The sequence below is a fragment of the Sus scrofa genome, chromosome 6 (genome assembly GCF_000003025.6).
Source record: "Sus scrofa isolate TJ Tabasco breed Duroc chromosome 6, Sscrofa11.1, whole genome shotgun sequence".
NCBI lineage: Eukaryota > Metazoa > Chordata > Mammalia > Artiodactyla > Suidae > Sus > Sus scrofa.
In genome coordinates this window covers 82,113,194-82,126,140 of record NC_010448.4, presented here as the reverse complement: position 1 = coordinate 82,126,140, position 12,947 = coordinate 82,113,194, and the positions used below count along the sequence as shown (strand labels likewise).

At 45.3% G+C, this 12,947-nt stretch overlaps 1 protein-coding gene across 6 annotated transcripts in view; it reads right to left on the bottom strand.

Annotated features, from left to right (window-relative positions):
- The window catches only part of NIPAL3 (NIPA like domain containing 3), a 54,772-nt gene that overhangs the window by 40,159 nt on the left and 1,666 nt on the right, over nt 1-12,947 (bottom strand). For 4 of the 6 annotated variants that reach the window (XM_003127700.6, XM_021095543.1, XM_005665096.3 and 1 more), the window contains exon 2: nt 10,559-10,889. In XM_003127700.6, coding sequence (XP_003127748.3) covers nt 10,559-10,651 — 93 coding nt within the window. In that variant the 5' untranslated portion in view covers nt 10,652-10,889. The remainder of the gene's footprint in view (nt 1-10,558; nt 10,890-12,947) is intronic. The other 2 variants (XM_021095541.1, XM_005665094.3) reach the window with 1 other exon arrangement.

The following is a 12,947-nucleotide window of genomic DNA, read 5'->3' as shown; positions in this document are numbered from 1 at the left end:
TACCACTCCCCTCAATAAGTGGGGGCTTTCTTCCCACCATTTGAACCTGGGTTGGCCTGTGACTTGCTCTGATCAGCAGAATGAGTGAGAAGTGAAGTTCTGGGATTTCTGAGCTTAGGCCTTATCGGTTCTGCTTTTGTTCAAAGGGGAACCCAGACACATGTAAAGAAGTCTGGCTGACACCAAAGAAGAGAGAGAAGGGCCATGTGGAGGACCAGAGACATGTGAGTGGGACCAGTCAACACCAAGAGAAGAGAGTGGCACAGCCACCTCGGCCAACTGCTGGCCAATTGAGCCATCCCAGCTGAGGTTCTGGACATAAGTGAGGCCTTAGGATGCTCCAGCTCCAGTCCTAGCTGAACACCCCCAGATGGAGCAAAGATGCAAAGACAAGCCTTCAATGCTATTTGACGGCTCAAATTCTTTCGTTTTGAAAAAATTTTACTGTGGTAAAAACACAACATAAGATATATCCTCTTCACAAATCTTTAGTGTAAAATACAGAGTTGTTAGCTGTAGGGCCAATATGGAACTACAGATCTTTAGAATTTATTCATTTGGCATAACTGTGGCCCATTGATTAGCAACTCCCTGTTGCCACCCTCTCTGCCAGCCCCCGCAACTACCGTTCTATTCTCTAATTCTATGGGTTTGATTACCTAAGATACTCCATACAAGTAGAATTACGCAGTATCTGTCCTTCTGTACCTGCTTATTGTCTTAGTCAATTTGGGTTGCTATAATAAATATTATAGATTGGGTGGCTCAACAGACTTTTATTTCTCACAGTTCTGGAAGCTGAGAAGTCTAAGATCAAGGGGCTGGTTGATTCTGTTCCTAGTCGAGCCCTTTTCCTGGTTTGCAGATGGATACCCTACTGCTGTGTCCCCACAGGGTAGAGAAAGAGAGCTCTGCCTTGTGTCTCATTACGGCACTGTTCTCATTTATGAGGGTTCCACCCTCATGACCTAATTACCTTCCAAAGCACGCATCTCCAAATACCATCATATTGGGAATTATGGCTTCGACACACGAATTTAGTTGACGGGAACACATTCAGTCTATCCCTTATTTCACTTAGAATAATGTCTTCCAGGTTTACCCTTGTGGTGGCATATTACAGGACTTCCTTCTTGTTTAAGGCTGGGTAATATTCCATTGTATATATATACCACATTCATTTTCTTCTGTTATCAATGAACATTTAGGTGGTTTCCACATCTTGACTATTGTCAATAGTGCTGCAATCAATAAGAGAGTGCTAGTATCTCTTTGAGATCTTTTTTTTTTTTTTAGGGCCACACCCATGGCATATGGAGGATCCCAGGCTACGTGTCCAATTGGAGCTATAGCTGCTGGCCTACATCACAGCCACAGCAACATCAGATCTGAGCCATGTCTGTGACCTACACCACAGCTCAAGGCAACGCCGGATCCTTAATCCACTGATCGAGGCCAGGGATCAAACCTGCAATCTCATGGTTCCTAGTCGGATTTGTTTCTGCTGTGCCATGAAGGGAACTCATCTTTGAGATCTTAATATCAATTCTTTTGGATCCTGTCCAGATTCTTGACCTACAGAATTGTGAGTAGTAAGATGGTTGTTGTTTTTAGCTACTTAGATTTTCAGGTGGTTTGTTACACAGCAATACCTAAGTGATGTGCTTCCTTAGGGCACCAAGGTTGCTTAATGGTCCAACAATTTTTAGCTGGGACTCAAGACGTGACACCATTCCACATATTTACTAGTGAGGATTTGACTGTCCATCTGATTTGAGTATGCATCACTCAACTGCTTGGTTGTCTCCCTGAATTTTTGCTCAGTTAAGGTATTTTAATATGTTCCCATTTTAATGCCTGGCTCTAAATGCCTTTTAAGGCCAGTCTATGAACCTGGAGCATCTTCATTTAACTTGTCATTACCTTTTTTTTTCATTTAGACAAAATTAAAAAATCATAAAAGTCAGCATTTTGACCTTTTTAAAGTGCACCATTCAGTGTTTGTTTTTTTCCCCCCCAGTATATTCACAACGTTATAAATGATGCCTTGAAGATGGTGGAACAGAAAACTCCAGGGACTCATTCCTCCAGTAAAGCAATAAATGAACTGACTAACACTGTCTGAATCAACTTTTATAGAACTCTGGAGTCTAGTTAAAAACTTATAACAATGAAGGAAAGGCTTGGTGAATAAAAAAGAAGTTGCTTGATGGTCAGAAAGCACGGTGGCATTTTAAATTGCATGCCAACCATCGCTTACAGTCTAGACCTATGGCAGTCATGAGGACAGAGGGAGCAATAAGGACCTCATTTTTAAAAAACTGTGGTTGTGGATTCTGACCTGTCTGGTGGCTCCCTGAAGAAACAATACAAGGGCTTGCCTTTGTTGGTATTGCTTCAATACCAGGGTCGGTTACAGCTTCCGAGATGCTTTTGCCAAAAGCATTTAAAGCCACCAGTATTGGCTGCAGCAGCCTGGGGCAAGGGACAGCACTGGAATGAGCAACAGACAGAAGGAGAAGCCTGGGCAGGAGGGGGCTGGAAAAGAAGATATGTGTATGTGGGGCGGGGGACAGGTGGCTTTAAGGGTGCCCCAGTATTCTGGGAACTCAAGAAGGCCGTGCATATACCCAGGGCTGGATTATGCTCCACAAAAACTTGAGAAGATGCTAAACCCTCCCCTTTGGTGGACTTCAGGCTGGGCAGAAGCTGAAAGTAAAAGCCAAGGCAGAGCTGTAAATAGACCGGTGTTGGAATCTATTGGAGTAGTGACCTAGCACAGACAGTCTGCAAAGACTGGGAGTTTCAGCTCTTATATTTAGGTCTCTGGCCCATTTTGAATTATTTTTTTCCTACATGGTGTGAGGAAGGAGTCCAACTCCATCCTTTTACAGGTGGAGATCCAGTTGTTGCAGCAGCATCTTCTGAAAAGACATTATATTCTTTCCCTATTGAGTGGCCTTAGCATCTCTGTCAAAAATCAACTGACCATAGATGTATTGGTTTATTTTTGATCTCTATTCTATTCCACAGATGTGTACATCTATCCTCATGCCAGTACCACATTGTTTTGATTACTGTAGCTTTGTAATATTTTTTGAAAGCAAGAAGTATGCATTCTCCAACTTTATACTTCTTTTCCCAAAACTGTTTTGGAGTCTCTTGTATTTCCACAGAATTTAAGGATTAGCTGTCTCAAGTATTTTCTAATTTCCTTTGTGATTTCTTCATTGACCCATGGGTTAATTTTCACATATTTGTGAATTTCCCTGTTTGCTGCTGTGAACCTCCTTTTGTAATTGATTTCTCATTTGGTCTCACTGTGATCATAGGACATGCTTTGTATTACTTCAGTCTTTCAGGTGACATTTTTTTTGTAGCCTAACATACGCTCTATCCCAGAAACTTCCATGTGTATTTGAGAAAAATCTGTATTTTACTATACTTGGGTGGAGTGAGGGTTTTTTTTGTGTGTGTGTCTTTTTAAGGCCGAACCTGCAGCATATGCAGGTTCCCAGGCCCAGAGCTACAACTGCCAGCCTACACCACAGCCACAGCAATGTGGGATCCGTGCTGAATCTGTGACCTGTATCACAGCACACAGCAACGCTGGATCCCCAACCCACTGTGTGAGGCCAGGGATCAAACCCACAACTTCATGGTTCCTAGTCAAATTCGTTTCTGCTGCACCATGCTGGGAACTCCAGTTTTTTTGTTTTATTTTATCTCTATGGCCATACCCACAGCATATGGAAGTTTCTGGGCCAGGGACTGAATCCAAGCCACATCTGTGACCTATTTCACAGCTGCAGAGATGCCAGATCCTTTTAGCCCATTGCTCTGGGTCAGGGATCGAAGCTGTGCCTCTACAGTGACCTGAGCCATTGCAGTTGGATTCTTAACCCACTGCACCACAGTGGGAACTGGGTGGAGTGTTTTATAGATTTCCCTAGTGATAAACTGCCCATTCTAGGAATTATTTTCTCTCCTCTCATACATACTCCTGTTAAGGCATGATATCAGAATGGGATACTTTGGCCCTTGTTAAGATATTCTGAAATCAGGGGTGTTCCCGTCATGTCTCTAGTCAGGAAATGAACCTGACTAGTATCCATGAGGATGTGTGTTGGATCCCTGGCCTCACTCATTGGGTTAAGGATCTGGTGTTGCCATGAGCTGTGGTGTAGGTCACAGACTTGGCTTGGATCTGGTGTTGCTGTGGCTGTGGTGTAGGCTGGCAGCTGTAGCTCTGATTTGACCCATAGCCTGGGAACTTCCATATGGTGCAGGTACAGCCCTAAAAAGCACACACACACACACAAAGGCTGGATTTATGGAACACTTTATATATACATATATTTGCGTGTGACATTGATGCTAACTAAGCTAAGCTCTTTCTATGCATCACCTCTGGGCTGCAAACAATGCTATGAAGTGGGTACTATGATAAGTCCTACGTTTAGCACACAAATTGGAAGGAGTTCAGAGAGGAACATGGGAAGGCTCAGAGAAGTGAAATAACCTGCCTGAGGTGAGGGTGGGAGGACCTGAAACTAGAGGTCTGACTTCCAGTTTCCTCACGGGAATCAGTCCTCCACACTGTCTCCCACTATGTTCTCTGCCGTGTCCTTCAAAGGTGGCAACATAACTTAGGAAAGAGAGACACCTACCTTATAAAGGCGACAGTCCCGATAATGACACAGGCAGCCGAGGTGGTTTCTTTTGAAAGCCACTTCCACAAGCATATTAATCCCCACACATAACAACTGGCTACAGACAGACTCGGTGAGTCACAGCACAATGGAACTTAATGCCCTTTCATCCAAGGGCTTCAAAGGGCTTCGTCAACACTAATTATGCCCCCAAACCCTTGTGAAGCGGTGACTGGTTCAATTTTAGGAGCATTCAGTCACATATAGAAGTTGCCAGCAGCCCAGAGGTTACACAATTCCAACACACACCTACCAGCCCCCCTCAAGTGCCCAGTGGAGGGCAATTCAGAGTTGAGTGACAATCTGAAGAGCTCCTAACATCAAGTTCCTTCTCCAAACTCAGCACTGGAAACTGAGATGGTGGCATCCAGGTCTGCTGGCAGGGAAGGAGGAGAAGGAGGACGCTGGGCGCCTCCACCACTGGACACCCCCGGGAGCTTTCCCATCCCACCGCGCTCCACTTTTCACTGAGGACCCATCCCTGGTGTTTTCATCAACATTATTCAAAGTGCTAAGTGCTCCTGGAGCTCCCATTGTGGCTCAGTGATAACGAACCCAACTAGTATCCGAATGAGGATGCTGGTTCAATCCCTGGCCTTGCTCAGTAGGTTAAGGATTCGGTGTTGCCGTGAGCTGTGCTGTAGGTTGCAGACGCAGCTTGGATCCTGCATTGCTGTGGCTGTCGTATAGGCTGGCAGTTGCAGCTCCGATTCGACCCCAGGCCCGGAACTTCCATATGCCGCAGGTGCAGCCCTAAAATGCAAAAAAAAAAAAAAAAAAAAAAAAAAGTTAAGTGCTCTTAAGTCCAAGTGGACGACTAACCCAGAAGAGGGATTTGACCTTGGGATCAGTGACTCTCTGCTTTATGGGAGAAAAAAAGATGCAGGAGGAAATACGGGTGCTCCCACCAAAGGGCAGGGCCCAAACACCAAAGGGGAGGGGACAGTGAACCCAAAGTCACTTCCCTCTCTGCTTCAGCTTGCCATATAGACTTGGCAGTCCTACCTCTGCCACTCCCTGCTGTATGGCTTCAGGGGGTTACCTGAACTCTCTGAGCCTCAGCTTCCCCTCTGAAAAATGGAGCTGACTGTAAACCCTCCTAGGATTGTCGTATTATATGAAATAAGGGACATGCTGAAATATCACCTGACATGAAATATCACCTGATATGTAATAAATATTAAAACAATTCTAACTGCTACTATTATTACTTTCATAATTTTCTTTTTTCTTTTTCTTTTTACAGCTGTACCTGTGTTATACGGAAGTTCCCAGGTTAGGGGTCAAATCGGAGCTGTAGCTGCAATCTTATGCCACAGCTTCAGCAACAATGCATCTGAGCCACATCTGCAATGTACATGGCAATCTACATGGCAACTTGCGGCAATGCTGTATCCTTAACCCAGTAAATGAGGCCCGGGATCAAACCTGCATCCTCACAGACACCATGTCAGGCTCTCAACCCACTGAGCCACAGTGGGAACTCCATAATTTCCTTTTTTTTTTTTTTTTTTTTTGGTCTTTTTAGGGCTGCACCTGCAGCATATGTAAGTTCCCGGGATAGGGGTTAAATCAGAGTTGCAGCTGCCAGCCACAGCCACAGCATCACCACATCCGAGCCACATCTGTGACCTATACTGTAGCTCATGGCAATGCTGGATCCTTAACCTACTTAGTGATGCCAGGCATCAAACCCACATCCTCACGGATACTAGCTGGGCTCGTTCCCCCTGAGCCACAACAGGAACTCCCCTAATTTTCATTTGTATCATCATTAGCAACAGCTCTAAGGACCCTTCCGGCTCCAATGTTCTCTGACCCAAAAAGTGATCTTTCACTAGCTGCAACTCTGAGAGAAAAGAAATCATTCTCAGAAAAGCAGTCAGAGGTCACAGAGGCAGGAAACCTTGCTTGGATGTGGGAAAGCCTGGCTCAGATCTGCTCCACTGTCTGCTTTACATCTACCAACAACTGCCCCCTATTTAAATTCTATGGTGACACAACTGGCATCGCTTGCTACTAAAACTGACTTTCCACAGTCCCTTGGGCTTAAAACGACTAAGAGGTAAGTATAAACTGCATTCTGGCTTGCTTTGAGGGTTACGCATATTCAAATGCAAGGGATGCCACAGGCTGGCTAACAGGCTCAGCTACACCTGTAACCTGGCTTGGCTTCCCTGATGTTTACCTTCCTCATCAGGTGAGGCATAACCTTCTGCATGACTGCCATTTCAACACTTACTAACCAGTGTGGGGAGAGAAGGGGCCCTGCAGGGTGGCACAAGGTAGGCAGCAGGGAGGGGTGGATAAAACCAAGGCCTTTGGCAGTGCACAGACTAGATTCAACTTCCAGTTTTACTACCCATTGACGGTGTGACCTTGGGCAAGTTAATTAACCTCTCTGTGCGTTTCCTCATTTGTAAAATGGGGATAGCATAATACCAACCTTATGGGGCTTTTGCGAGGATTAACACAGTCCCTGTCGCAATAAACACAGCTACTGTTAGCTGCTATGATGATGATGGTGATGATCACAGCAACTGCGAATTGGCTATAAAAGTGTGGATAAAGGACCTATATTTTCCTGCCAGGAAGACTGACAAAGGCTTCATGGAAAAGGGGATATCTGAGCTGGAGCTAGAAGGGTGGGTAGGATTTCCACAGGCCCAAGACAGGGGATGGTGCTGGCAGCTTCGGTTTCCTTATCTGTAAATTCAGGTATCCTCATGACCACCCCATGGGGTGGACTTAATACTGACCTGCAGAGGAAGTGCATTAGGGAAACCAAGTTATCACGCCGCAGTGACAGAGCTGGCAGCAGAAGCCAGGTCTCTCTGATTCCAAAGGCTGTGCTCTTAACAGCTGTATCTCTCTTTTGGAGCCAAATTCTGTCCTGAAGATAGTCACTTGTGGAAATGGCTTCCTCACCTCCCTCCCAGATTTCTTCGGGGAGGTGATATCTCAATTATCATACAGTTCCTGCCCCACCCATCACAGGCAGGTGACACAGCAGGTGCTCAGGTGACATGCCTATTTGCTAAATAGAAGAACTGAGGCCTGACGCTTGCAGGCTGAGGCAAAGCCTTCAGTGTCAGGGATCCGTGGGGATGCTGCCTCCCGGGCAGTTCAACCTGTTGTCTCTCTTTCACAGACCACCCTCCCCCAACAACCAAGATACAAAGTTTTTGTACATTCTGATGCCCAAGTTGTAACATCAGAATCCCTTCCCTGCTGGGTAGGGCAGAAGGCAGGGCTGCAACTCACAGCAAACTGCTTATTTCTTAACAAATGCACCCTGACCAAGCTGGTCTTGGAGCCTCTTAAGGTTTTCCCCAAAGGTAAGAGATGACTTTGGGGCAGCCTGCCCAGCCACAAGCCCATAGTGTGGAGGATGAGAAACCATGCTGTTTTGCAGAGGTTGGTGGGGGGGGACCCCAACCCAGCCACCAGTGATTGGACCAATGCCAACACCTGACCCAAGCTGGGCCAATCATCTGCTCCTTCTTTTTCAGGTGAGGGTAAGAGTTCTAGCACCTTTCAGGCACCACTGCCCATCCCGCCCCTGGGGTCCTGTGGCCTTATGATAATTTTCCCTTCTGCTTCAGCTTCCCTGAAATGGATTTTTATTCCGTGCAACCAGAATAGCCACAACATAGTCAAGGAGGAAGGAGAGAGCTTCCCCATAGAACCCCCTTCCCCTACCCCGAGGCTTCTTTCTGCTCTGGGTAACTTCATTTGTTCCTGTTTGTAACTATGGGACATTTCTGAGTCAAGCAGTGAGTCAAGCCCCTCCTGCATCCTAGCTCTGGGCTAGGCACTTTTTTACAGATCTCCGCATCCCTGGAGGGATAAGGGATGGAAGGAGGTCTTACTACCACCATCCGACCCATAACAGAAGCTCTGAGGGTTAGCCAAGCCCTAGGTCCAAGGTCACTTAGCTAGGTAGCAGCAGAGTAGGGATTTGAGGCCTGGTCTTCTTCCCTTTGTCAGCTTATCACCCTTTGTTCAGCTGCCTGTCTGCCACCTCAATTCTTAAGTTCTTGGTACAGTCAGTCTAACTCATTTATCTTTGCTTTGGGACAAAAATCTTTCTGTAATAAGTAACTGAATGAAATCTGTGATTAACACAGAAACTTATTAGAAACATCATAAGGGAGAGCGTTCTGTATTTTCTTAGATTCTGTGTTTGGCTATTTGGCACCATTCACCACGGGGCCAATTATACCAACTATATGTTCCATTTTCCTGATGCTCTGGCATCTGTGACCTCACTGGTTGGGGAAAGACCGCCTCTCACAGGGCTACCAATTCTTTGTGGGTTTTTTTTTTTTTTTTTTTTTTTTTTTTTTTGCTTTTTAGGGCTGCATCTGTGGCATACAGAGATTCCAGGCTAGGGGTCAAATTGGAGCTACAGCTGCCGGCCTACACCACAGTCACAGCAACATCAGATATGAGCATGTCTGTGACCTACTCCACAGCTCACAGCAATGCCGGATCCTTAACCCACTGAGCAAGGCCAGGGATCAAACTTGCAACCTCATGGTTACCAGTCAGATTTGTTTCTGCTGCACCACAATGGGAAGGGGCTACCCAATTCTTAGAGACAGCAAAGGGGCACGCATTCTGGGCTGTTCACTGCAGCCCTCTATACAGTCACCCCAGATTACAAACAACCTAAACATTCAACGATGGGAGGAAGGTCCAACAAATTTTGATACAGCAGCTCAAGGGATTACTGGGCAACCAAGCAGAAAGCACGCTTGCAATCACTACTCAATGACACGGGGAACTAGTACACAAATGAGGTTAAGTAAAACAACCAAGACACCAAACTTTCTGTACAATCTGATCCCAAATTTGTAAAACCGGAAAAGACTAGGAAGGAAATACACTGAAATATGAACAACTGTATGTTGTAATGGAGCAGGTGATTTTTTAAAAAAATCAAATCTTCTAAGTAGAAATGAATTCCTTTGAAAATATTTCTCTACTTTGGAGTTACCGTTGTGGCTTCGTGGCTTATGAACCCAACTAGTATCCACAAGGATGCGGGTTCCATCCCTGGCCCCAGTTAGTGGGTTAAAGATCTCTACTTTCCTATTTTGATGTATTTTGGGAAATGGCTTGACATGGGATCTCAGTTCCCAGACCAGGGGTTGAACCTGGGCTGCAGAGGCGGAAGTGCTGAGTCCTAACCACTAGTCCATCAGAATTCCCTACTATTTATTTATTTATTTATTGTCTTTTTGCCATTTCTTGGGCCTCTCCTGCAGCATATGGAGGTTCCCAGGCTAGGGGTCCAATTGGAGCTGTAGCCGCTGGCCTATGCCAGAGCCACAGCCAACGCGGGATCCGAGCCGCGTCTGCAACCTACACCACAGCTCACGGCAACGCCGGATCTTTAACCCACTGAGCAAGGCCAGGGATCGAACCCGCAACCTCATGGTTCCTAGTCGGATTCGTTAATCACTGCGCCATGACGGGAACTCCAGAATTCCCTATTTTTTAATTTTGATTTTTCATTTATTTTATTGGCCATGCCTGTGCATGCGGAAGTTCTCAGGCCAGAGACTGAACCTGCGCTATAGCTGTGACCCAAGCCATAACAGTGACAACACTGGATCCTTAACCACGAGGCCACCAGGGAACTCCAGGGATCTCCCTATTTTGATGTATTTTGATGAATATTTTTATTACACACACTCTTGTTGGTGTGGAGGGTCTGCTTGTCTCTACCAGCAATAAGCATGCAGACCCTGGACACGTCTGTTAGTCAAGGCTGCACAGTGTTACTTTCTTGTTAGAAAAATAAAAAATGCCCAAACCCCCCAAATAAAAGCTCTTGCCTTGTAGGAGAAGGAAGCCTCACTCACGGGGTCAGCGCTGCTCGTGGGTGGGAGCTGCTGCAGCTGCAGGGCTGCGCTGTGGGCTCCGTCCATAGTGGCCTAAGGGCACATCCCACCAGGCCTGCTCAGGAGCTGGAGCGGCTGCTAAGCCATCCTTCCCACCAGGGGTTCACCTCCTTCCACCGGCCGTCGCTTCTCAAGCCAAAAGAGCGCTGCAAGCTTCCTTTGGTTGATTTACAGCTGTTTCCTCATCTTCACTCACAGAAGGGCCAGTGTCTAGGTCTCTTCCCAGGCAGACAGACAGGGATACGTTCCCAATTCTTGCGGTGTTCTAGGGGGTGGGGAAAAACATTAAAAATGCACAAACAAGGAAACTCCAAGCCTGAGAAGAGAATACTATTAGGACAAAGCACAAACTGCTATGAAAAGTGAGCCTTTTTTTTTTTTTTTGGCCACACCCACGACATATGGAAGTTCCCGGGACAGGGATTATAGGTGAGCCTCCTCCTCGACCCGAGGCTGCAGAGACAACGCCGGATCCTTAACCCACTGTGCCACGGAAGGAACTCCTGAAGCAAGGCTATTTTAAAAATTACGTCATGCCTTGGCCCCTCAATGAAGATATGGTTCATCTATCTCAAAACCTTTTCTCTTGGCCCTTAAAAATTCCCTTTCCTCTTCTCCTTTGCCGCCTTCTTTTTTTTTCAGTTTTTTTTTTTTTTGCTTTACTTATTTATTTATTTTTATTAGAGTATAGTCGATTTACAATGTTGTGTCAATTTCTGCTGTACAGCACAGTGACCCAGTCAGACATATATATATTCTTTTTCTCATACTACCTTCCATCATGTTCTATTCCAAGAGAAGGGATGTAGTTCCCCGTGCTACACAGCAGGACTTCATTGCTTATCCATTCTAAATGGAAGAGTTTGCCTCTCCCAATCCCAAATTCCTCCCCACGTCCATCCCCTCTCCCCACTGACAACCACAAGTCTGCTCTCCATGTGCATGGTCTGTTTCTGTTTTGCAGATGGGAGCATGTGTCTCCTTGGCTTCCTTCTATCATCTCCTAACTTAAATCCTATCTTTCCATAGGCTCGTCTACAGAGAACACTGCCTATAGCTACTTCTCCAGGACTTGAAAGAAAGAAAAAAAAATCCCACTGTCATAAAAAAGGAACCACCTGCATTCTGACTTAGGAAAGAAAGGAGGAGGAGAAGAGTTATCTCCATGGAAGATGGGAGAACCGACCTGCTCCTGAGGGTCAGCCCAGCACAGGTGACATAACACTTGGAGCTGAAGGGGGAGGACCTAAAAGACCAGATCTTTTTGCCTCTGGGCATCTCAGTTGCCTCATCTGTAAAGTAGGGCTAATAATGTGGCCTAAAGTAAAATCATCAATGACTGTCATTCTCACTAATTTCATTGAACGAATATTTTCAGGGCGGCTCAAGCTTTTCTACTAAATAGAGAAGGAAGTATGGCCAAAATACCTTACAACAAATGCTAAAGGTTTTTTTGTTTTTTTTTGAGGTCTTATATTTAAAAAAAAAATCATACAAATTTGGAGTCTACTTTAAAGCCTAAGTTTATTTCAATTAAAAAACTTAAATTGCTTGTGATCCATCATGAGCTACCCATTTTACCTTGGCCACGTCATTTAATTTTTTAGCCAGTTTCCTCTGCTGTGAAATCTGGATATTCACTCCCATGTGTTGATGTGAGAATGTGGTGAAATAATGCATATAAAATGTGTGCACAGCAAACTGTCAATGAATGTCAGTTATTATTTGTACTGACTTTATTCTTACTGGTTTAATTATTTAATTTACCCATGAACATTCCTTCCTTTTTTTCATGCATTCAGGCAACAAATATTTGAGGGCTTACCACATGCCTGTTAAACGGGCAACGTTTCTGCCACGCTTCGAGGCTTCAGAAAGCTGTCTCTCGTCTTTCCTGTAGCTTCCATTTCCTTAGGTTATCTAGCCTTAAGCCCGGATGTGAACTGCACAGTCATGTGTTACAGGACTCGAATCATGTCCAGCATCCAGGAGATACCAGATGGAGGGCTTAGCACAGGGGCAGCATGAAGACTATTTAGCCCAGGTCTCACTTTGTCAAAGAGCCTCAAACTTAAATGATTGCTATTGCCTCCAGATAAGGTTATATAGTCAGTATATAGGTACAGGAAGTATATTCATCAGACAACTTTATAACTCATAGCCTATAATTGGGCCTCCCTGACAGTAAAGCCCTATGAATGTGAGTTTGTAATCTTGTGAAAAGCATGATTCTTCTTCACTATACTTTCATGCATGGGTGAAAAGCATTACTGTGTTAAATGTATGTATCCCTACAGCAACGTTTTAATATCATAGCCTTAGA